This window comes from Bactrocera oleae, chromosome 6 (assembly GCF_042242935.1).
Source record: "Bactrocera oleae isolate idBacOlea1 chromosome 6, idBacOlea1, whole genome shotgun sequence".
Taxonomy (NCBI): Eukaryota; Metazoa; Arthropoda; class Insecta; order Diptera; family Tephritidae; genus Bactrocera; species Bactrocera oleae.
The window spans coordinates 71,370,965-71,394,000 of record NC_091540.1 but is presented as its reverse complement, the minus strand read 5'-3'; the positions used below and the strand labels follow the sequence as shown (position 1 = coordinate 71,394,000).

Below are 23,036 nucleotides of genomic sequence, written 5' to 3'. Positions count from 1 at the left end.
ATCCAGAAACTGCCCGTTCTCCAAAAAAAGAAATACATTTTGTAAAGCGACGTTGAATCAACGTTCAGATCACAATATTCCTCAAGGTTAAATTTAAATCCATTAAGTTATACAGCATTTCAATCAATTTCGGACCGATATAGTAGAATCACCATGCACAACAGTGTTGTCAAAGTGTGTCAAATCCTCAGTGGTCGAACTCACATTCGAAATTAGACCTAATCAATGACGAGTAGGTATTTCCTCATTTCCCTAAGAAAATGCACATATACTCGCTGATGGCTAATCGAAAATTATGTTTGTATGTATATAGGAATAAGGGCTTCAATATTTAAGTATTCATGGACGGTACGGCACAATATCGCACTTTTTAAGAGTCACCTTTGAGTAAAGTGTACATATGATGTGTGTGGCCGCTAGAAAATTTTCAATATTCCACGCGTTACACTCACGGTAATTTGAGAAATGAAAGAACAGCGAACTACATGTACGTACATACCTACATGTGTACATAGTCGCATAGACCCCCTTGCTCGGCTCATATTACTCAGAGTAGTAGTCTACAATTAATTTGAATCAATTGTCAAATTAGAGTTCATTCACCAGCCGGCATAAGAATAGAGAAGAAGTCATGAATGAATTCAATGCTGGCGAGTTGAGTGTGTAATTTTAATGGTAAAATACAAATTTGAAATTCCCGTTGGGATTGTTTTCAAAGTTCACCTCTCGTGCACATTTGCATATCAATTCCTTTTAAGAAAATCCTAGCATCTCAGTACAAAATGTATGTATTCAGTACAACAATTCACCACAGTGGTGGCGGGCATGGGATGAGTTCCTTTAATTAGAAAATACGATTTAAAATAAGATACAAATTTTTATATCATATTATATGGACATGTTCTTAGCAAGTTATGAAGGGGATGAAAATAGCTTTTTGCATAGGGTACTACATGGTAGGTATATTTACATACATATATGTATGTACATTCAGACATAAATATCAGAATTTGCAAAGCATTTGACAAAGAAAAGGTTTTGGAAATTGTTCGCTTGCAAAGAAAAATATTCTTTAAAAAAATCGTTATTGACAATATGTATATTATGCGAAATGTAGTGCCACTCTTTCCTGACACTTCTTCATTATATGAAGTGTTATATTTCTTCAATTGATCTTCACCTCTCTTAAAAAGCTGTCAAAGAGATTATTATCAATGTATTCAGGTCTTAACTCATTTTGAAGCAAATAATATTTCTGCTGGAACTGACTTAGCTGAAGTTGGTCTAGTCGATAGACCCATTTCTACTATTATTCGTCCAATACCAATAAATTGGTTCGTCAAATTTCAAACCCTTGAAATTATTTGATATAAATCGTTTCCATAAAAAAAAAACAAGAAATATCTATACTTTCTGACTAGGTTTGGACTAGGTTGGCCACTTCTATTATCTCGATAACAGTTGTATGTATACATTTCTGTTGTTAAATGATATGCAAATGTATTTTTAAACTTTCACCTCGACAGTGGAATCGGGACGTAAGGGCTAGCACATTCTACATAGAAATATGCGAGCTATAGTGATCTGAATACTTACTGCGGCTCATGTTCGAGCATAGTCGAGGCTTTCATCACATCACGCTTCACAACCGGGCCAATTCGAATGGAGGAATACTGAAAATGGAAAAGAGAAAATAGAATATAGAATATACTGGTTAAAATCTATTTCAGCATAATTTTACATAATTGTAATATACAATATTAATACAAGAATGGAAACGGTTTATTAGTGCGTACTCCATTCCCACAAGTTACGCTCTATTTCATATATTTTTGCTTCTGTAAAACATATTTAATTATTTTTTTATCTGCTAAAAGGCGTGTTTGGTGGCGTATGGGCTCCTTTAATTGAAGTAATTTAGAAGGCAAACAGGTTTCCATTAATTTTTATTTTGGTTCGCACTTTTAGCGCCCGGCATTTGTTAGATAACCGATTCATATAAAGTAGCCGCACTGCATACATACATACATACATTTATACACAAAGAGGCTTATTGGCAATTGTTACTTCATTCATGAAAAATTCATACCTACAATTAAATATTATTTATATGGCTATTCAAAGCAACAACAAAACTGTGCAGCAAAAACTTGATTACGTATGTACATACATACACCCCTATATATGTACTTATACCCATACATATATATACATATCGGAATTCGAAATGAAATGAGGCAACGGTTACAACTGTGAATGAAAGCGCTCACAATAAAAGCAGAACGCAAACGAAAAAAACGAAAAAAGGCGAGGAAGAAACTACATTCATTCATACTCACGATGCATACAAATGTACATATACATATGGGCTTGCATGTGAACATGTGTATGTGTGTGGGTATGTATGTCATAAAAGGCAATTTAAACTACTTCAAGCGAAATAAGTACTTCATAGATACAGATATGTAAATACAAATGTACGGTTGTATGTTCAGGCATTTAAAAGCACACTGGCATGTACATTCATATGTACATATGGTATGTACACAGATATGTAGAGGCGAAGGTTTTTGATTTTATGAATGAATTGCGCGCAGCGAAAACAACGGAAATAAACAAGCGTCTGAGTAAAAGTGAACTAACATACATATTTATTTACCAATGAAGGAAACTGCCAAGGCCTATTATTGCATTTTTCGATTCACAAACGGACTATATACATAATTATTTATGTATTGCTTATGTCGGTATATATGTATGTATGTTTGTGTGGCTCATATGTCTAACAACGAATTTTTCAAGAATGAAATAGCTTTGAATTGTTTTTAAGTATATATAATTGCATATGTATATAGCATGATTCAACATATAGTATACTCGTGTATGTGTATACGCGCAAATGTACATATATACTTCCTCAAAGGCACCAATGAATGAATGACTAGTGTAAGCAATTACACGCTGAAAACGAAGAAATCAGAACTTGAGTAAAAAAAAGTAGCAACTACAATAAAAAACCGGGAAGTGAATGTTTCTAAGCGGAAGTGAAATTGCTGAAGCACAAAGCATTTGTGCATATGTGTTAATACTATACTTAGTAAGTTGAACTTTTGCGCACGCACATGAGTATGTATGTACATCAAAGTACAATATACATATTGAATATAAAAATATTTTTAATGAATATCTTATAGGAATCAAATTTTTTTGTTTAAAGAAAGCCAATCGGTTTTCATGTCTGAGTAGGTCTCTTTAAATTTATTAATTTTTCTTCTTTTAAACTTCATTACTTCCATAAACTTTCCGTAGGAACGGAATTCGTTTCCACAAAGCCACTTAACACTGAGACTATCCATTAGCAATTTCCAGTAGTAGCCTCATCAGCTTAGGTTTGAAACTCTATGTTCACGAATTGTTTCTCGAATTTCTCTATAACAAGAAAGATTCAAGAAAACCATTCTGATAGATGCCTTGCTTTAGTATTTGCTGTTAATATATATATTATTGCAATTAATAAAGCCTTCAACTAAGAAAACGATCGGAAGCTAGGAATTAAACTTTAATAAGTAACTGACATGACCCTGCACCATGGTCGAAAAGAAAAATTATAGCCGATGCGTAGTAAATGTAATTCTTCAATACCCAACATAAAAAATTAATGCGCATTTTCACAGAGGTTTCCTGTTGGGAGTGAAAATATATTCGACTTACATATATGAAATTGAATTCTAAAAGCTTAAGCATGGCACATAAACAGTATCTATATATGCGCGGTTACATATACATACACAAATACATATGCATACATACATATAGGGACTTAAGAGTATATGAAGAAAATTTGCTGACGCAAAACAATTTCAAATCTAACACCAAAGACAGCAATTGCGCAAAAACCCAATAAAGCAAAATAATTAAGTAAGAAACAAAGAAATATATGCAGCTCAGCAGGTTTGCGGTAATTTAAGAAGCAACTAGAAAAAATGAACGGAAATGAGTTTCATATGAACATCCGCACAGTGAAAAATGGTAAAAGAGTTCGGAAAAAGATTTTGCTTTCTAACTAACTTCTTGGGGCGCAAACCAGCGCCATAAACCGGAAGCAAATGAGAAACCATGTAGTATGTACATATAAGCACTATGAAGTTTGTAACTGTGAAAAATCAATAATATGACAGAAAGAATGCTATTGTTCAACTAAGGGGTAAAAAAAAGTCGGCGATTTTTGTGGCGATACCAGCAATTCGGAAATTTTTTCATCATAAAGAGTGTGAAATAGTATGAAAATTCTTAAAACTTTATTTTTTTGTTTTTGCATATTTCGATAGTCTATGTCTTTAATAATAACATACTAGAATTTCAAATGATATTTCAAATAAATTTTCAGTTACAGTTTTGTCAGTTCAAACACCTCTATCAGTTTATCTTTAAATCCGTTTTTCTCAAGCCTGTTTTTTTGTTGAATTTCCATTTTTTAACAATCGTAGGTTATTCGAGCCACAAGCATTAAATTTCACCACCAGGATGGTAGAGAATGGCTTTTTAGGATCTGCTGTGAAAATTGGACAAGGGGCGTGGCACCGCCCACCTTTAGGTGAAATCCTATATCTCAGGAACTACTCGACCGATTTCAACCAAATTTGTTGTGTGAGGTTACCCCAACATTCCAAACACTACAAAAATGGGCGAAATCGGATGAAAACTATAAAATAATATGAAAACCCATATAATAAACTTTTTTAAAAGCTTATTAGTAACTTGGGAAACAGAATATTTACAAAGTGTATATCAATTATATACTCGTACATATCCTCAAAATCTTAAAACATTGCATGCAGTAGTTCTCTTTGGCTAAACTTTTGAATAAACACATTTTTTTAGGACTATTTTTAATTTTTAAGAGATTTGTGTATTTACATTTATGACAAATACCAGTGTTGTCACAGTTCCACGTTTAAAAAATTACAAAATCACCTCTTTCTAGGCGATCTCACTACCTCACACCTACAACCCTAACTCTTCTTTTGGAATAAGGAATATTTTATAAGCCTTGATTAGAACGAACTGTTGACATAAACAATGGCATGCCCATACATTTATACTCATCTGATCTTGAACCCAAAATATTATGGAAATAACACTTTTAGTAATTATTTCTGAAAGAAATGTCAAAAGAGAGAGGATATCTAATACAAGAACTATCAAATATAATATACATGTATTCAAGCAGAACTTGAAGGAAAACTTTTCATCCGATAGTTTTTTTTTTCTGCTTAAGAGAGAGATGGCGGTAGAGAGGTGCCTACGGAAGTTTTGGTTGCGATAATAGTTTTCAATCTATGAGCCAATATAAGAAAAATTGCTATAACGACTACTCGACAGGCAATGATGTCTTAATGTATTTCGGTTTTAAAAAAGTCGTTCGGTGGCTAAAAACTATAGTGCGGACAGCATGAATTGTCACACTGCAAATATGAAGAGAAAAAACTATATAAATAGCACATACATAAAGATGCATAGATAGAGAAAATTGAATTTTGTGAAAATTTTCATTGAACTATTATGAAATTCAACATAGTTTCTGACAAAATTTTTAGATATTCTACTGATTTTTCGTTCATATACAATACATAGATCATTAAAAATAAAATAATTTTTTTTGGAATTGCCGACAAGAAATATAAGATAAATTATCAAAAATATATTTGAGTAAGAGTTTTTTAATTAAAATTGCGCAAATTACCAGTCAGCATACCACACACAGTCAAATGTTGAAGACGAAAAGCTAATTGGGAGCAGGAAGTGAACCACGGTAAACAAAAAATTTATGTATATACCTATGTATGTATAAACACCGTCGTCATATAACAATGTTCTTAAGTAGGTAAGATGGCGCGGAAGTTAAGTGAAATTGTTTCCGTTCCGCTGAGTTGTTATTCTGCTAGTACTTTTTTCACGAATAATTTATTATTGTTTTTTTTTGTGCTCATTACCTCCGCCTGATTTACAAATGGCAAAACAAAATGCCTCGACCACAATTTTCATTCACATTTTTCGCATTTTCGTAACGCAATATTGTTTCGCCTCTTATGTCTCAGAAACTAACGCGTAAAGTCAGCAAATAGTTACGTGCAAAACACAGCAAGAAAAGAAAAAGTAACGTAACAAAAAAGAAATACATATGTACATACATATAATTTTCATTCATAAATTCCGGCAGTAGCGGCGACGCTTCGTCACGGTTCGATGGCGTTTTGTGAATGGACGAATGAAAATGATTGTGTATACATATATGTATGCATGTCGATATGTATATACATATACATATATAGTTTGTACTCAAATATGTATGAGAGAAGGCTCTCACATATGCGGGGATATGTGCAAGAAACAATGAATATTTCGAATAAACGTGGCGTGGTTGCTACCACCAACTCTTACTTAAGTTGCTTTCAGGCTTTTTAGCTTATTATATTCGTTTTTCGTTTTTTCTTTCAATTTTGCAACTTGAGCAACCAGTCGTTCCGCTCATCAGGCCGCGAAAAACGCAACGGGGTAACGATTCACGCAGTTCCACGATCAAATTAATGCACAAACACAAGCCTTTTGAGCACAGATGTTTACTTGTGAGTGTATATACATACATACGTCCGAATCGGTGTGATTATAAATGTTTTAGTGTGGATATACATTTTTAGAAACATATTTTGGAGGCCTACATGCATAAATAGCAAGGTTAGATCTTTGGCTTAACGCTTCAAAGCTGTCGTGTGTAATCAAGTAACGAAAATTATAAAAATTATTTTTAAGTTCCAAATAAAAATGGTTATTGCATCATTAACTAAAATATTTTTCGAAGTAAAAAGGAGTTTGTTTACAATTTTTGTCTGAAAAATTAAAGAAATCGGCTTTTAATAGGACTTAAGATGGGGTTTCAGTTCATTTCTAAGACAACTTCTGAAAACAAGTACTGCTTTAAATTTGCTGTAAATCCAGACAAAAGGCTTTCAGGGCACTATTTTACATTTTTTGTTTTTCCTGCATTCACCCATTCATTCATAAGTGAGTGATGCATTGCGACGACTGGAAAGTATCAGCTGTTAGCAACCACTTGGCACAAATGCTTGTCTTACGATCTCTTAAGCATCCCACATGCACACACACACACACTACATAGTTAAGATATGTATTACATTAATGTTGGAAAAATGTTGTGTAGTGTGGTAATTATAATGTTGCTGTTGTAGTTGGTGCCCCAACTAATGCCGGAAAAGCTAAATTTACTCAAGGCACGAACAATTTATGAATGAGCGCGTAACAAAAACTAAAAAAGAAAGTCGTGGCAGCCCACAACAACAATAAAAAATTACAAATGTATAAAAAATATATGTAAAAAGCAATTCAAACACATACACATGCAAATGTAAACATATGTACTTACGTAAATTGACATAAAAAGACTCCAACATTTACAACTGAGGTGTAAACGAGTTTGTTGTCTAATGAATTTGTTAAAGGAAATGTGCTGTTATTTGCGTCGTTCGCATCTGATACTTACTCTTTTGTAGTTGGGTCACATTTAGATATATTTGTAGAAATATAAATTTGGTGTATCCATATGGACGACCAAGACGTGGGTGGTGAGTCGCAATCAGCAGTGAAATTCAAATTTATAGTAAAAGTTTTCCCCATGAACTTTCTTGACCACATATTAAAATCGGTTGGACAGTGCAGGATACAAAAAAAAATTTTTTGTAGACTAATTGGAATATGTAGGGATCAATTCCCAGTCGATTAAACGATACTGAGTAAAATCTCATGAGAAAATGCAGCACTACAAATAAAAAAAAGGCAACAATATTGCCAAATCTCGATTCCACCCCTTTGGCATCAGATTTGATGAGTTAATAGTCATTTAAAAACAAAAAAAAATGATCAAAAAATGGAATTTTTAACGCTTATATGAGATTGCAAATCACAAGTAAAAAGTGTGGCGTTTTCAGGGGTGTATGAAAAGAAATTCTGAATGGTCAAAAGGTTTGGTCTAACTTTACATATCCCTTTCACCAGCCATTTATGCAAAAGAAGAAATATGCCTTTCAGTATGAACGGATTGGTATTTTTTTGATTCCAATCCAAAATGTATGCATTTAACATATGCAATTTGCAACAAAATGTCCAAAGTATGCGATCATTTGTGTATTTATTATGCATTTAGCAACAAACATAAGTATATATGTATGGATGTGTGTACATATGTACTTGTTGCGTGCCAATATGAAGCCACTTCGAGATGAGTGGGCTCACAATGGGGCCACAAGTACTTGCATGTGTTCAAAGCACGTTACCATGTCATTTTACGAGTGCTGCGCACCCACCACAACACCCACTTCCTCCATAGCACCGCGTTAACGGCGTTACTACGCTTTGTTGGCAACATTTCGTTGCCGTTTTCATTCACAAAAGCCAAAGCCGAGTGTAAAGCGAAACGACAAATAAACTATGTATTCGGGTAGGTTGTAATAAGTGGTTTTGTCTCGCCATACTAACCATAACAACAACAACAAATACAACAAAATGTTACCAAATAAAGCATGTTGCTTATCGCACAGCCAAACGTACAAACCATTACTATGGTATAAGTGGAAAGTGTGGCCTAACAACAATGTTGTTGGAGTCACTTACTGCTTTTTGCACAACTTTTTATATTTTAATTAATGTTCAACATGTGTAGGCATGTAGTATTATATGTGCGTGTGCGGTATTATTTTTACTTTTTTTCGCTTGAAGACATTTCATTCACCAGCTCCTATGCTTACATCAACGCACTAATGACTGCCACATTTAGTGAGTACACGTAAGAAAGTAACTAAGTGTGTATGAAGATATCTAGGTATGTATGTGTGAACTTTAAATACGTATGTATGTGAAATATACATATATATATATATATATTATATAGCGACATTAGTTGCCATTTTCATTTTCGTAATGTGGTTAGCTGAGCGCTGTTAGTATGGTAATATCCCAGTAGAAAAGTGATCATTCGGTTAATTGAAGGCGCAACTTATTTATAGAGAGTACTCAGTGTTAGGTAATAACATTAGTACGTTTTTCTTTTACTATAATAATAACTCATAGTGACAATCTTTCTGTCTTTATTTTCATAAGATTTGAATTTCATTCACAAAAATGTATAAAACACACATTTCACACACATAACCTCACAATAAGTGTTAGCTTTTTTTTATTTAGTCTATTTTTTTTTTTGAGCATTTGCTTTAGGCACTAATTTGAAGTGGCAGTCAGTCCAATGTGCTGCGTTTTAACAACTTCCTTTTGTCATTACGAGCGCTTTCGTAATGAATAAAAAATTGCGCAATTTTTGGCAGCATTACTATAATATCTACATAAGTGCCTCTTGCCTCGAAGAGTCTCACTTGTCTGTATACCTTCAAGAAATCGATATTTATCTCCACATTCCGTAAGGACAACTTCATGCTAAACATTATTCGAAGTAGAATTGCTTAAAAGCCTGTGAATCTATGTAACACATGAACCTCTCTAACTTTCTAAAATATGCTGAATAATGGCAGCTGCCGGTTCTTTGTGTGTCCAAAAATTGTTGTTCTTATGTGGGCGTAAATACCCTCACATAAGGTAAGATTAGTCTTCATTTCAATAATATCCAGTAATCGATCCGTTGGTATGCATATATGTACTATGTAAGTAGGTATATATAAGAAATTGAATACCAAATCCAAAAATCTGGTTTCCATATATAATGATTAGAGCTTTAAAAATTAATTATCTTGAACTCCACAGATTTTGCGAAACCAACGTAGCCCCATCGAAATTGTGGTTGATAAAAACAATTGTATGCTCTGGTAATTCAATAATTGTTTGGAAATTGGGGAACAATAAGGAAGCTACATGTGAAAATCATATTCTTTAGCTTCAAACTCTTCGCTGCTTCCGACTATGTTTAAGTGCACCTTCGTGTGATGTGTAGTAAGAGAATTGGACAATTATTAATGAAAATAATTGCACTTTTTCAATGCTCGCAGAAAATTCACCGCGAACGTATGTATGTAACTATTTGCAGAGGTTCATTCATAAAATGCCTTCAAGCTTTCTAAAACCGGTGTCACACAAAGAGGCGATGACATGAGCTATGAGAAGTGAATTTGGTCGTATGCGTAATTTGCTGGCGTACCAGTTCGCGAATACACAGGCATACAGTCGCCGGAAAAATTAAATAACATAAATTTGTTATAAATACAGGGTTGTTCAGTTTAAAAATTAAAGCTTTTGTGTCGTTGTTGATATAGTGCATATAGCTGTCCATAACTCTGGAATAGTAATATGTATGTACTGTCATGCTATTTTCAGCGCTTGTGCAATATATGCTTATTGATGGATATTAAAAATTTTGAATGTAAATTAATCGCCGCAAGAACGTCCGGGATACTGGTGATGATTATGGAAAAGGTTTCATAAATATATCATAATTACAAAATATAGGTTCATAAAGAGTTATTGCGATTTTTTGGCGATTAGGCATATTCTTATTCTAGGTCATGAGTTGCACCCAGGCAAAACCTATCGGAAAGAAATAGCGAAGACAGTTTCATTCCTCGTCACGCTTGGGAGCGCCAAAGTTAGGACGAATTTATCCGACTCGTTGCATAAAAATATATATACGAGTATGTACATAACTAAGTATGTACGAAGCCTATGTTTATATAAACAAAACAATGTACACACATATTATCTAAATATTAGCCAATTATCTAATTTGTTTACACATATCTTATTTATACAGATGTTTGTATGTAAATTCTAATGTGTGGCAATAAATAAGGGGAGCAAGCACAGGGAGGACAAACCAATTGTATCTATATACATGCATATGGATGTATGTATGCATTATTATTGGAATGGAAAATAAACACCTCGATAAAGAAATTGAAAAGGATCGCTAAGAATTTAAAAGCAATTTGATTTATCGAGGTGATAAGACAGATTAAATAGTTTTTCAAGCTTTCTCCAATGTAGCTCAAAAACGGCTTGACCGAATGACTGGAAATTCGTACAGTCAGCACATGTAAACGCATGGAATGAATTATTATCGATAAAAAATTCTCAAACTTTCGATTTTTTATAGCAAAGAACAAAACAAAAAAACGCAAAATTCCCAACTTTTATTTCAAATATCTACCAAAAGTCCAATTTTTGGTATATTCGTTTGATAGTTCAGTCCATGCATTTAGACTTACAGATGTTCTATACAATATTTTTAGCCTAAAATTTATATTTATACTGCAGGAATAAATGTTAATAAATGAAAATAAACTTAAAGCGCTATCATTTACTGGTCACAGAAAAAAATTCTGAAAAATCCCTAAAAAAAAACAGGCCGTTACATGGGATGACCCCCTTAAGGGGTTGTATGTACATGAAAGTCCAAAAAAGAGCGTTTTTGTGATTTTTTTTTGTACTTTAGTAATTGGCGATTCAAATTTAAAAATTTAAATTCTTTTGATCCCGTGGCTGTTTTCCAAGAGGATCTCCGAAAAAAGGTATCTGGCGCTCAGGAAGATATTTCTGCTTAAAATGATATAAAATCCAAAAAAAAAAAAAAAATTTATTTATTGTTATTATGGATGGAGACAAATACACAATGTTAAAAAACTCTTACAAATGTTCGAAGAATATTCTCAAAGATATGTACATTCGATATACTTCTATATGCAAAACAACAAATAGATTTTTTTAAATTCACAATTGGATATAACCTCTTAAGTAAGAAATAATCATTCAGGTTGAGTTGTTTCTTTTGAAAGCCTTTGCATCGGTGACTTACGACCCTAATATTTATAATGTATGTTTGACGCCAATGTTTTGATGAAAGTAATACTTTTTGACCTGCCAGCTTTGACAATTTTTCGATATTCAATCGCTCATTTGTAATTGAAATTTCGCTTAAGTTAACCAGCAACCAATTAAATACAAAATCGTATGTTCTTCTTTGTTACTCAAATCTCTCTTTATTAATTTATCATATGCAATATAAACGTTTTATGCCCCTGTAACATTTCTGAACTCAAGGTCGTCTAAATATTCATATAATTGTTATATTTGTTCTTCATCAGATGACAGGTATTGATCAGTGTAGTCGTACACATCATCTAGTGATAAAAGAATATGAATTGCTTTAATGATATAATCTTCACTGGAGTTTGGTTGGATTGGTGAAGGGTTTAGAGCACGCTTTTGCATAAGCCATTCCAAGCGCTTACGCAACTCTAACATCACTTTCGCTGTGCCTGGATCGCATTTGAAATAGTAAGTGCGTGCTACCGATATGTAGAACACTTTATGCTCGGTATAACCCGTTTCGACGCCATCGCCGAATATGATCAAGGCCATGGGAAAGACCATGGTGGCATCCATAATGAAAACGCTTGAAGACTTTTGCTTTTGAAAGTAAACAAAATAGTGCGAATCAAAGGAAGCCTCATTACTGTTCACAGAGGATGGGTGAAAATTGATGCGACGCTCCTCCGGCGTGGAAAGGTGATGTATCGCATTTACATGATTCTTGGTGCGACGCACTTTACTTAAATACGCCATGTTTGGATAGAGCCCAGCTGCAATGATTGCGCGCAACAATGGGATATTGTTGGAATTCTCATTCGAAGATTTGGCATTGCAACAGCCGGATTCGGTGAAGCTTGCTGCACGAAGTAAACTAGCGAATTGGCGCTTCATGTCCTCTAGCTGTTGCAGTGTGGAGATATTTAAGTAATTTTTATAACAAAAATCTCGTTCTGAACCATCTTGCAATGACTCACGATAATTGAGAATCACATTGTCGTTTAACAGATGGTCGCTTCTCTTGTTCGCCGAGAGATCACGCTTAACGCGATCAACGTCCTTCTCTTTGCCAAGCGGCGTATAAAATGGTGATTTGAATGAGAGTGCTGCCGCCACTGTGGTAATAGGATCCATACAGCGAAATAGCGCCGCCATAACAAGCATCTTACCGATTTGTGGATCGACTGGCAAACGTGCCAAATGCATGCCCAGAGGTGTTAATGTACCTTCCGCATCCAAAGCATTGATGCGTTTCAGCAAATTTATGCCATTCACAATGGCTTGATTATCCGGGGGCGACATGAGTGTATTCAAAAAGAGGTCCACATCTTTTATATGCAAGATTTTCAAATTTAATATGGTAGATTCTAGTTTGCTCCGCTTTATCTCGGGTACGAGATGGTCGATCATTGTTTTTTCACGTGCGCGACTAAATAGATTATAACAAATGCCGGGTTGGACACGCCCAGCACGACCTTTGCGTTGCTGTGAATTGGCTTTTGTAGCCCAAGTCTCTTCAAGCGTCTGCAAATTAGCCTCGACATTATAGTTATTCGTCTTCATGCGACCGCAGTTGATCACATAGACCACATCGTCAATGGTGACCGAAGTCTCCGCTACTGTGGTGGAGAGTATGATTTTTCGTATTCCAGGCGGGGAGGGCTGAAATATGCTCTTCTGAAACATTGTTGGCATCATTGAGTGCAGAGGATACACTTGTATCTTGCGAGAGTAGCGCTGGCCGATCGGCAAGGTGGGATTCAGCAGAATCGAATTAAGTTTAGAGATTTTATCATAGCCCGGCAGGAAGACCAAAATAGCGCCAGTGGGCTTGGTATCACAAATGTAAAAAATTAAATGCTCGAGAAATTGAAGATTTTCGCAACCCTCAGAGTCGGTGCAACGTAAGGATTGTAGCACTTGGGAATCATATTTGTCCTTGATTTGTCGCAAATATGGCTCTATCATTGCCGTGTATTCATAGTCGTTAGCATTTTGGCGGTTGAATTGTTTTCCATGTAGCCGAGGCTTATTTTTTGCACACTCGTGCGGATTATTTCGAAAACGCGTGAATCCAGTCTCTTGTATAATATCTTCTAAATAATTCACCTTAACCGGAAACATCGTGCCTTCGATGTATATCGTGCAACAGTTATTGAAATAGGCGCTGAATTCTTGCTCCGAAACTGTAGCACTCATTAGTATAACCTTGAGATTGGGCCGGTGGGGCAATACGATTTTGAACAAGGCCAATAGTAAATCTGTCTCGACACCACGCTCATGTATTTCGTCTATGATAACAACATTAACGGCGTTCATTAGTGGATCAGTTTGCAATTTTTGCAGTAGCACGCCAGTAGTGCAGTACAAAATGGATCCACTGTCACGTGGCAATTCACTCTCCAAACGGATTTGATAGCCGACCGATACACCTAGTTTTTCGAGCCGCTCGTAAGCTACACGCTCGGAAACCGTTATCGCGGAAATACGACGCGGTTGCGTGCACACAACATGACATTGTGAACCACGATTATTAAAGATGTAATCATCCAATATGAGTTGTGGTACCTGTGTGGTCTTACCACATCCGGTACTGCCTACAATGAGTAGCACTTGATTTTCTTTGATTGCTGCCAATATGCGTTCACTTTGCTTCATAGTCGGTAATTTTAGACGTTGCTCATATCGCTGTTGAAACTCTGGGTCACGCTCCTTTGCTAGTACCTCGGATTTGTAGCGTTGATTTTGGAATTCATTGTCCTGTAGATCCACACTGGCTGACTTGGTATTTAGAATGAAATCCTCAAAATCGGCGCCAAGCAAATATCGAAATTGCGACTCGAAATCTTTCAACACCTTCTCATCTTCACAGCTCTGCTCGAATCGACGTAAACTCTCTTCAACCTTCGCCAACACGGTTTGGGGAACACTTACGCATGGACCTAATTTAATCGTGGGCGTGTCTGTCTTTGATTTTTTCTTCTTCGATAGGTTGCGATAGAACATTCCGATATCGCGGCCGCGCATTCCAGGCGGATGACGAGTTCGACCTCTTACATTGCGGTCCATTTCTGATTTCTCAAATCTGCAAAGAGCGTATTTATACGTACACACACAAATGAATTTATAAACCAAATGAGAAAAAAAAACGAAACAAAAATATATCAAAATTTACAAAGCGAAAATTTCCCTAATAACAAATTTTTTCCAACAAATATTGTCAGCGAAGAAGCAAGTGATGTAAATTAGAATTACGAAGGTGGTATTGGATACGAGTTGAAAATAGACGAAAACTTGCCAATAGTCTAAAACCATCCGGCAGCAACCATATAGTATATACGAGTAGAAAACATATCCAGCCGATACTCGTACATATCTCAGCTCATACATAACCCAATAGACTTCCAACCATAGCTTCTGAGAAAAACGAAACAACGAAATTCATTTAAATTGAGACCAGAATTTATCGACTTTATAGAAATATCAGCCGTTAGGAAAATTGCATGAAACACGAAAGTGCAAACCAAAACTGATCAGCGGACACATGTGCAGTGACATACACTTACACATACATACACACATGCGTATAGGTGTAAATTGTTACAAGGTTGTCCCCCACAATCAGCAAACAACTTTTAGATTAGAAAACACCTCATCAACTGGGCATGGGCATATCTTTTTGATGATGCACAAAAAATAATTGTTTGCGCTCGTATGTATTTTAGTTTTTTTTTTATTTGAGGAGAAAATTGAACGCCTGCCAGACGGTAATGAGACACTAGACCACTTCACTCTTCGCTTTCCACATTCATTCATTCATTCATTAACTAAAATTGATTCATTAAAAGCTGCGAAAGGCTTCTGCGTATGCTTTGCAATGGCCTTTAGCTGCACACATGCAAACATGTACACACACATATGTATTTATGTATGTGCATATGTATAATGCATTGAAAACAGCGCCAAGAAAGAAATCATTCATTTTGCGAATATGTTAGGAAGTCAATGACACTTTTCACGCTAATTTCATTTAGATTTATTTAGTTAAGCATTCGTTGGCTCGCTAATGCCGCATGCCGTCGAACGTTTTCATAGGAGCTTTTTAGTGCTGCTTATTCATCGCCATCGGCGAATGTTTTGATGTTGTTCGTTATTGGCAACGACTTATCGGCCACCTAATTGGCAATGGAAACCTTAAATGCGCGATCGAATTATTTAAATGCTACGGTATTTTAATTTTGTAAATATGTATGACACAATATACATATACTGATCAAACTTAACCAGTACTGGTCTATTTAAACTGCGCGTACAAACCAAATCGATAAATATATTTGACCCAGATTGGCACAACCTTTCTTTATATTCGTGTGAAGTTTGATTTCCATACCTCAATTAGGGTTTGTTTACGACGCAAACAGTTTGTCTGCCGATTTTCACCATGGGAAGAATTTTTAACGAGTTTGCTTGAAATGTTGTGTTTCCATTGAAATCGCGCCTGCGGAATCGTTGAAAATGTTGCGGAAGTGTTTTAGGGAGTCTACTTTATCACGAACATACGTATTTGAGGGTAAAAAGCATTCAGTGAATGACATGAAGCCATCGAAAACTTGCCTCATGCGAATTGTCTAGCACCCTCTGTAAATCAAGTTAACATTGAAAAAGTTAGAGAATCGTCTTGTTGGCATCAGAGAGATATCAGAGTATCTCAACATCTATTATTCGGCTGAATACATTTTGGTCAACGTCGAGTAGAGGTCACAAAAGGTAGCTAAACCCATATTCATCAAACGCATCATTACTGGTGACGAGACGTGGGTTTATAAATAGATAGTCCAACAATCTAGCGAACGGCGCTCCAAAAATGAGCAGAAACCGAAAAACCAAAATACGCTGATGGCACCGAGGCTTATAACGTGCTTGTATCGTTTCAGGAGCCTATTTTAAATTAAAATACATATGTGAAAGTTACTTTTTTTGGCAGTCCGGGTCAAATTTGATCATATATGTGACCGACAAGCTAAATACATACAAAAAATTTCATAGAATATTGAAAATCCCAGTTTAAAAATTATATTATAACGATATATTATATTAATCCATGCCTTTGTTTAAATTTCATATACCGAATATACGATATTTGTTTAAATACCTGCCATCAGATTTAAGTACCAATTTGCTACCATTCAGAACTTACTCCTTTCTGCTCTCCAGTTATAATACTCTATATTATGCTATGAAAACGTTTAAGGACGAATCCATTTTAAATATCAGTTTTCTAACTAGTTCTATTTTCACTCAAGAAATTATACCCTACTAACAATTTAATCTTAAACCATTCTGCTTATAGTACAATAATATTTTTATAGGTATTTATTTGGAATACACTAGATTAGAGGTAACTTCATTCATAGTAAATTTAAATATGTACATACTTGTATGAAATATCGCCCACACCACTTTATGAACCGTGAGAAGAGACTATAGGTAATGTGTCGGTTAACCCACTCAATAAAATCAACAACAAATACAATAATGCACTATTATGTTATAAATACTCGTAAGTTATTCACGCTAGTGACGCTGCGCATCTAATTAGCATGACTCTATGGCTGGAATATTCATGCAGGTATATTTTATTTATGATTGTTGAATTTTTGTGTAATAACTTTTGAAATTACCAGCTGATACATATAAAACTACACGTGAATTATGATTATGTAGATTGAATAAATTATGCTGCTTAGTTTTAGGGCGTGAGTACTGCGCTGGCAACTCGCCCTGAGAGAAAAAATTGCCTCGAGGAAAAATTAAGAATATTTGTATACAAAATATGCAAAGGAAAGTTACAAAATGCGTGTACTGTGTAGCTTAATGAATTAATTTTGTTTCTTAAAATAATAATCCTCATAATAATCCATAAGCCATTAAATATGAGTTAGTAACAGAATTATCATAATAATTATTAATGTTTCTAATGTTTCATTAGCTGTGTAATTTTCATAATTTTAAGACACTTTCATCAATACAAATTCCTTACAGGGTATGCATAATGACTTTTTTCCCAACCTGTTCTTTTATAGTTTAGGGTTGCGTTGGCGTAGGCTGAGAAAATAGCAAGACGACAATATTATTTCTCATTATTTTCGGTTATACAAGTTTCCATTTATTGAGCTTTTCGACGAGTTCACCATCATTTTTAATAAACTTATGCAAATATGGTTGAATTCGGCGAATAGTAGTTTAGTGGGAACTTTTTACAATGCCTCTTTCGGTGACAAGTGTATAGCATGTGTTATGGGAAATATGTTGAATTTCTATATATTTTAGCATTATTAAACAATTTGTATAATATGGATTTGGTAAATTAGTTTTCCGATTAGACATAGGGTAAATCTTGGAAATACAGCTACGGTCAACTAATTAACAACGATATGCAACAAAGAAATCTTCTTGTCCTAACAATAATATTTCTTTAATCTGGTAACACTTTTTGCTTGATTTCAATTTTAAATTGGTTCACTTGCGTTGTTTGTGTTTATTTATTTAAAAAGTCACGTTAGTTTACAAACCTCGAGTCTTTTTCTGAAGTAAGTAAGCTTGAATTTAGCCATGATTGCAGTCGGTCACGTAATTAGCAACGTAGTATTTCAACACTTTTTTTTGGGCACATTTAAAAATAATTCGTAAAGAGAGAGATAAGTGCGAGAGCTATTACATTATTACTAATGGTTGAAACTGTCAAAAGCTTTTAATAGAAAAAGGACTCTTTCTCGAAAGAAGCCACTGCTGTCAGAGCGTCCGCAATGTATAGAGTTTGACCCCAAAAATACTAGTCCCCCGCTGAAACACGGCGGCGGTAATATAATTATATGGGGGTGTTGTCATGAAGAGGTGTTGGGCTTATAACAAAAATTTAGGGTCATATGGATCAGGACCGGAATATTTCTATATAGAGATATGTAATGCTTCCATATTCCGACGACAATATGCCTGTTACTTGGCTTTTTCGGCAACATAATGAGCTCAAACATACCGCGCGATCAACTAAACTATAGATGGAAGAAAATATGATTTTTTTTATTAGACTGGCCTTCGTGCAGTCCAGGCCTGAACGCTATTGAGAATCTCTGGAAGCAATTGAAGACGAAGGTTCGATTGCACAAAGTCGGAAATTTCAACAAACTATTCGAAAAGGTAATGATGGAATGGGAAATTGCTTTCCAAAAACATATGTGTGAAGTTACTTGAATAAATGTCTCGCAGATGTGAAGCAGTTATTCAAAATAATGGCTTTACCGCAAAATATTAGCTTTTCAATAATTAACAAAATATCAAGCGTTGTTAATTATGTGACCAAGAGGTTTTGGTAGATCTTTCTTCAAACTGTGAAACACGTAATGCAGAATAAAATTAAATGAACAAACCACATATTATTTAAAATGCAGTGAAATGTCGGTTAATTATCCTCGAAAAGTTTAAGACATTCTAGACAACATTTCGACTTATAATTGGTAACATGATTCAAACAGCAGTGTTGTTAATTAATTGACCGCAGCTGTATATATGTACATATATACATATATATATAAATACCCCTGTACATATATATATAAATATGTAAGTTTATGGAAAATATGGAGGAATTGGGGTCGAACAAACAGGTGGTACAAGACGACCAGACTACAGCGATTAAATAGATATACGTTTCACCACTTTACGGAGGTATCCACGAACCACGTGGTACTGGCTACGAGCTCTTAACTATTAAGTGGCTTACAAGCAAGCAGAACTTGAAACATATTGAAAAAAGTAGTGGTGAAGCGAATGCAGGTGATTTTGCTTTCAGGCTTTCATGGACCACGTTATACAAGTAAAAGGTTCTGCTAAAAATCACATTAATGACATTTATTCCTTTTATTACTTTTAGCAAATTCAATTTTTGTTTTATCATAGCATCGATAAACTTAGAAACTCGAGTAAGGTAAACTAGAAAGTTAAATCAGCCACGTTTTTGTTAAATTATATTATATATAATATTCGGCATTGTTGATCGCGTTGCCACCAACGCGACGACCCAGTTTTGTAATTTTAGACTTTTCTGCGTTGTTTTTCAATGAATTTTACTAACTTCCGATCACATTTCCGTTCAAAATATGCACATAAGTGTGTTCACATGGATATACTTGTATTTAATATATACATATATATGTATATATGGTACATGTGTACATCGCCACTATTAAAGCAACATAAGCAAAATATATACAGTGTGTTTATTTGTTTATTATACCCTATTCAGGGTATAATAAGTTTGCCACGAAGTTTGTAACACCAAGAAGGAAACGTCGGAGACCCTATAAAACACACACATAAATGATCAACATGATGAGCTGAGTTGATTTAGCCATGTCCGTCTGTCTGTCTGTATCTATACAAACTAGTCCCTCAGTTTTTAAGCTATCGATCTGAAATTTTGCACCTGTCCTTTTCTCACTAAGAAGCTGCTCATTTGTCGGAACGGCCGAAATCGGACCACTATAGCATGTAGCTAACATACAAACTGAACAATCGAATAATATCTTCAATTTGGCATGGATTATTATTTAAGGCAATAGTGCAATCTCCGAAGAAATTGTATAGATCGGGTCACTATAGTATAATATATAGCTGCCATACAAACTGAACGATCGGAATAAAGTGCTTGTATGGAACCTTTGTATCTGTGAAGGGTATTAGTAAGTTAACGTTTTTTCTTGTTTTTTTAATCTTTTCAAGAGAATTTTACAAAACTAAGCAAAATTTTTACTTTTATTTTAAGCTTGGTTAATTATTGGCCTTCTCTTATTTTTTTTTTAATGCTAGCCAGACTTTTTTTCTATTTATCTATAGTCATTAAATAAACATATTTTTGTTATTCGTTAATTATTCTATCAGCCAGAAATAATGGCAAAAAACGAATAAGTAAGGATGATCGAGATTTAATAAGTTAATTTTTTTTTTCAATTCAAGAAATGTTAATTTGTTTGCTGAGAATTGTATGGGTAGGTTCTCTATGAAGTTTTGCATTGCCTCTCAAGGTACTGACGATATATGTTAAGTAAAAAATTTCAAAAAGGTGACATGATAATGAAAACATCCCATATTAATATGATGTTGTGCGAAGTGATAATCTGGCAGTAGCCCTTAAATGGTAATTTTGAAAGAACTAGTTTTTTTTGAGTAATTTTAATACAGTCCCAATGAATAGCGTGATAAATGTGACAAACTTGTAAAATATTTAACATAAAATAACCAAAAAGGATACGAATTTTTATCTGGCCAAGAATGGTTCATTCGATAGTGTTCTTCAAAATTATAGGTTTTTACCGCTATAAAAGCGACATCATTAATGTAATTTAAAAATAGGGAGGTGACTAATATATTATTATGGATCAATGCAAAAATAGAACTTTGCATGAAGCTTTATGCCTCAGAATGTACAAAATTTGGTATGGTCGCTTATTTTCATAACATGCACATCATGTTTAAATGATTGAATACACAGACACAGACCCCAATACGACGACAATGAATTTGGAGAACGATTTATGGTATGCCGCTACAACAATAACGCAAATCACCGAATAACGAATCGAGAGATCGCTGAAGCGCATTGTTAATGGCGACAAAAAGTGGTTTGTTTACAAGAATCAAAAGCGCAAGATATCATGGTATAAATACAATGAACCAGCACAAACCACTTCGAAGGCTGATAGCCACCAAATGTTATGTTGTCTGGGATTTCAAAGGTATAGTTAATTTTGAGCTTTTGCCCGAAAATACCACGATTACTTCTGCAGTGCATTGTGATCAGCTAGAAAAATTAGGTGATGCACTCAAACATAAGAGACCAGAATTTATCAATAAAAAATGGTAGTGTTCCACCAGGATAATGCGAGACCGAGATACAAGTTTGAAGACTCGCCACAAGCTTTTGCAGCTTTAATGGGATGAGCTTCCACACTTCCCATATTCTCCCGACTTTGCACCTTCGAACTATACTTTTTCCGGCCTCTGCAAAATTTTTTGGATCGGGATTGTATTCTTCACCTCAAATCAGGACGCCAAAAACCACTTGGACCAGTTGTTTGCCTGCAAGGATCAATAATTTTATGAGCGTGGAATCAATCTCTTGCACGAAAGATAGCAAAAGATATTAGATTAAAATAGAGAATATATGATTTCATAAAAAATAGTGTTGAAATTGCACTAAACAAAACAAAATTACTTAGTCAACGACACAATATGACTGAAATATTATAAAATTTTAATTTGATTGCTGTTGGAAAGGAAATTGTCAATTGGATTAGTCTGTTTCAATCAACTACTAATTTATAAGCACTTTTCGGATATAAATACGGGACAATTACACATTAAGTTTTAAGAATTAACAAGAACATTTTTGCGTAAGAATTGACAATAATTTTTCCAAAAACAAATATCGACTTATATGCAACCGTGATTTTATTAGCGGCGAAATGGCGGCGCCTATTATATGGTATTTCAAAAAAAAAAATTGGTTATTATATTATCAATCACAACTTTTACTTCTGATCAACTCTATTCTGACATGCGATAAATCGTACTGATATGAATAGCAATTTCGAAACCTAATGGATAAACATATAAAATTCCTTCGCATTCAAGTGAAAGGTCTCTATGCACCAAATGCTGAAAATACCCAAACCTATTTAGCCGTATAAAAAAGCAAACATAAGTAACACAGCAGTAATAAAAAGCATTCATTATACCAGGTACCACCTATTAAAGTAAATTTGTCAATTGCTTGCTGGAAGCCCAATCAATAAGGCAAATATAACAGGCTACTTCGAAGCTTTTGAGTACATCTTCAAGAATAGAGCAAGTACCGCACCTGTGCATAAAATAAATATTATCACGTAAATTACGAATACATTTCAAACTCACACTAAATTCAAATTTAATGCTTAATGGCAAACAATTATTTTCGTTCAATTTCGGCAGCACATTTCGCTCAATCTATTTGTAAAGTCAGACTGTTATACAGCGTTATAAACAGCTGATTATTGTGTACGTATCAATCAGTGATGCCACTTTTTTAATATATGACTCAATTATTAAAACGTATTGAACAT

General features: G+C 34.5%; 2 protein-coding genes across 5 annotated transcripts in view; both read right to left on the bottom strand.

Annotated features, from left to right (window-relative positions):
- The window catches only part of eIF5B (eukaryotic translation initiation factor 5B), a 49,264-nt gene that overhangs the window by 22,140 nt on the left and 4,088 nt on the right, over window positions 1-23,036 (bottom strand). Inside the window, exon 5 of the mRNA XM_070111498.1 lies at window positions 1,597-1,673. Coding sequence (XP_069967599.1) covers window positions 1,597-1,673 — 77 coding nt within the window. The remainder of the gene's footprint in view (window positions 1-1,596; window positions 1,674-23,036) is intronic.
- Window positions 12,025-22,984, bottom strand: Rhau (RHAU helicase). 4 transcript variants are annotated; one of them, XM_014241386.3, is made up of 3 exons: window positions 22,849-22,978; window positions 22,674-22,795; window positions 12,025-14,965 (listed from the first exon to the last, which is right to left on the bottom strand). In XM_014241386.3, the coding sequence occupies exon 3, from the start codon at window positions 14,947-14,949 to the stop codon at window positions 12,136-12,138; it is 2,814 nt and encodes a 937-aa protein (XP_014096861.3). In that variant the 5' UTR covers window positions 14,950-14,965; window positions 22,674-22,795; window positions 22,849-22,978; the 3' UTR covers window positions 12,025-12,135. The 4 variants fall into 4 exon arrangements, with proteins under 4 accessions (XP_014096861.3, XP_014096862.3, XP_014096860.3 ...); XM_014241387.3 differs by having other exon boundaries at window positions 22,684-22,795; XM_014241385.3 differs by lacking the exon at window positions 22,674-22,795 and having other exon boundaries at window positions 22,849-22,984.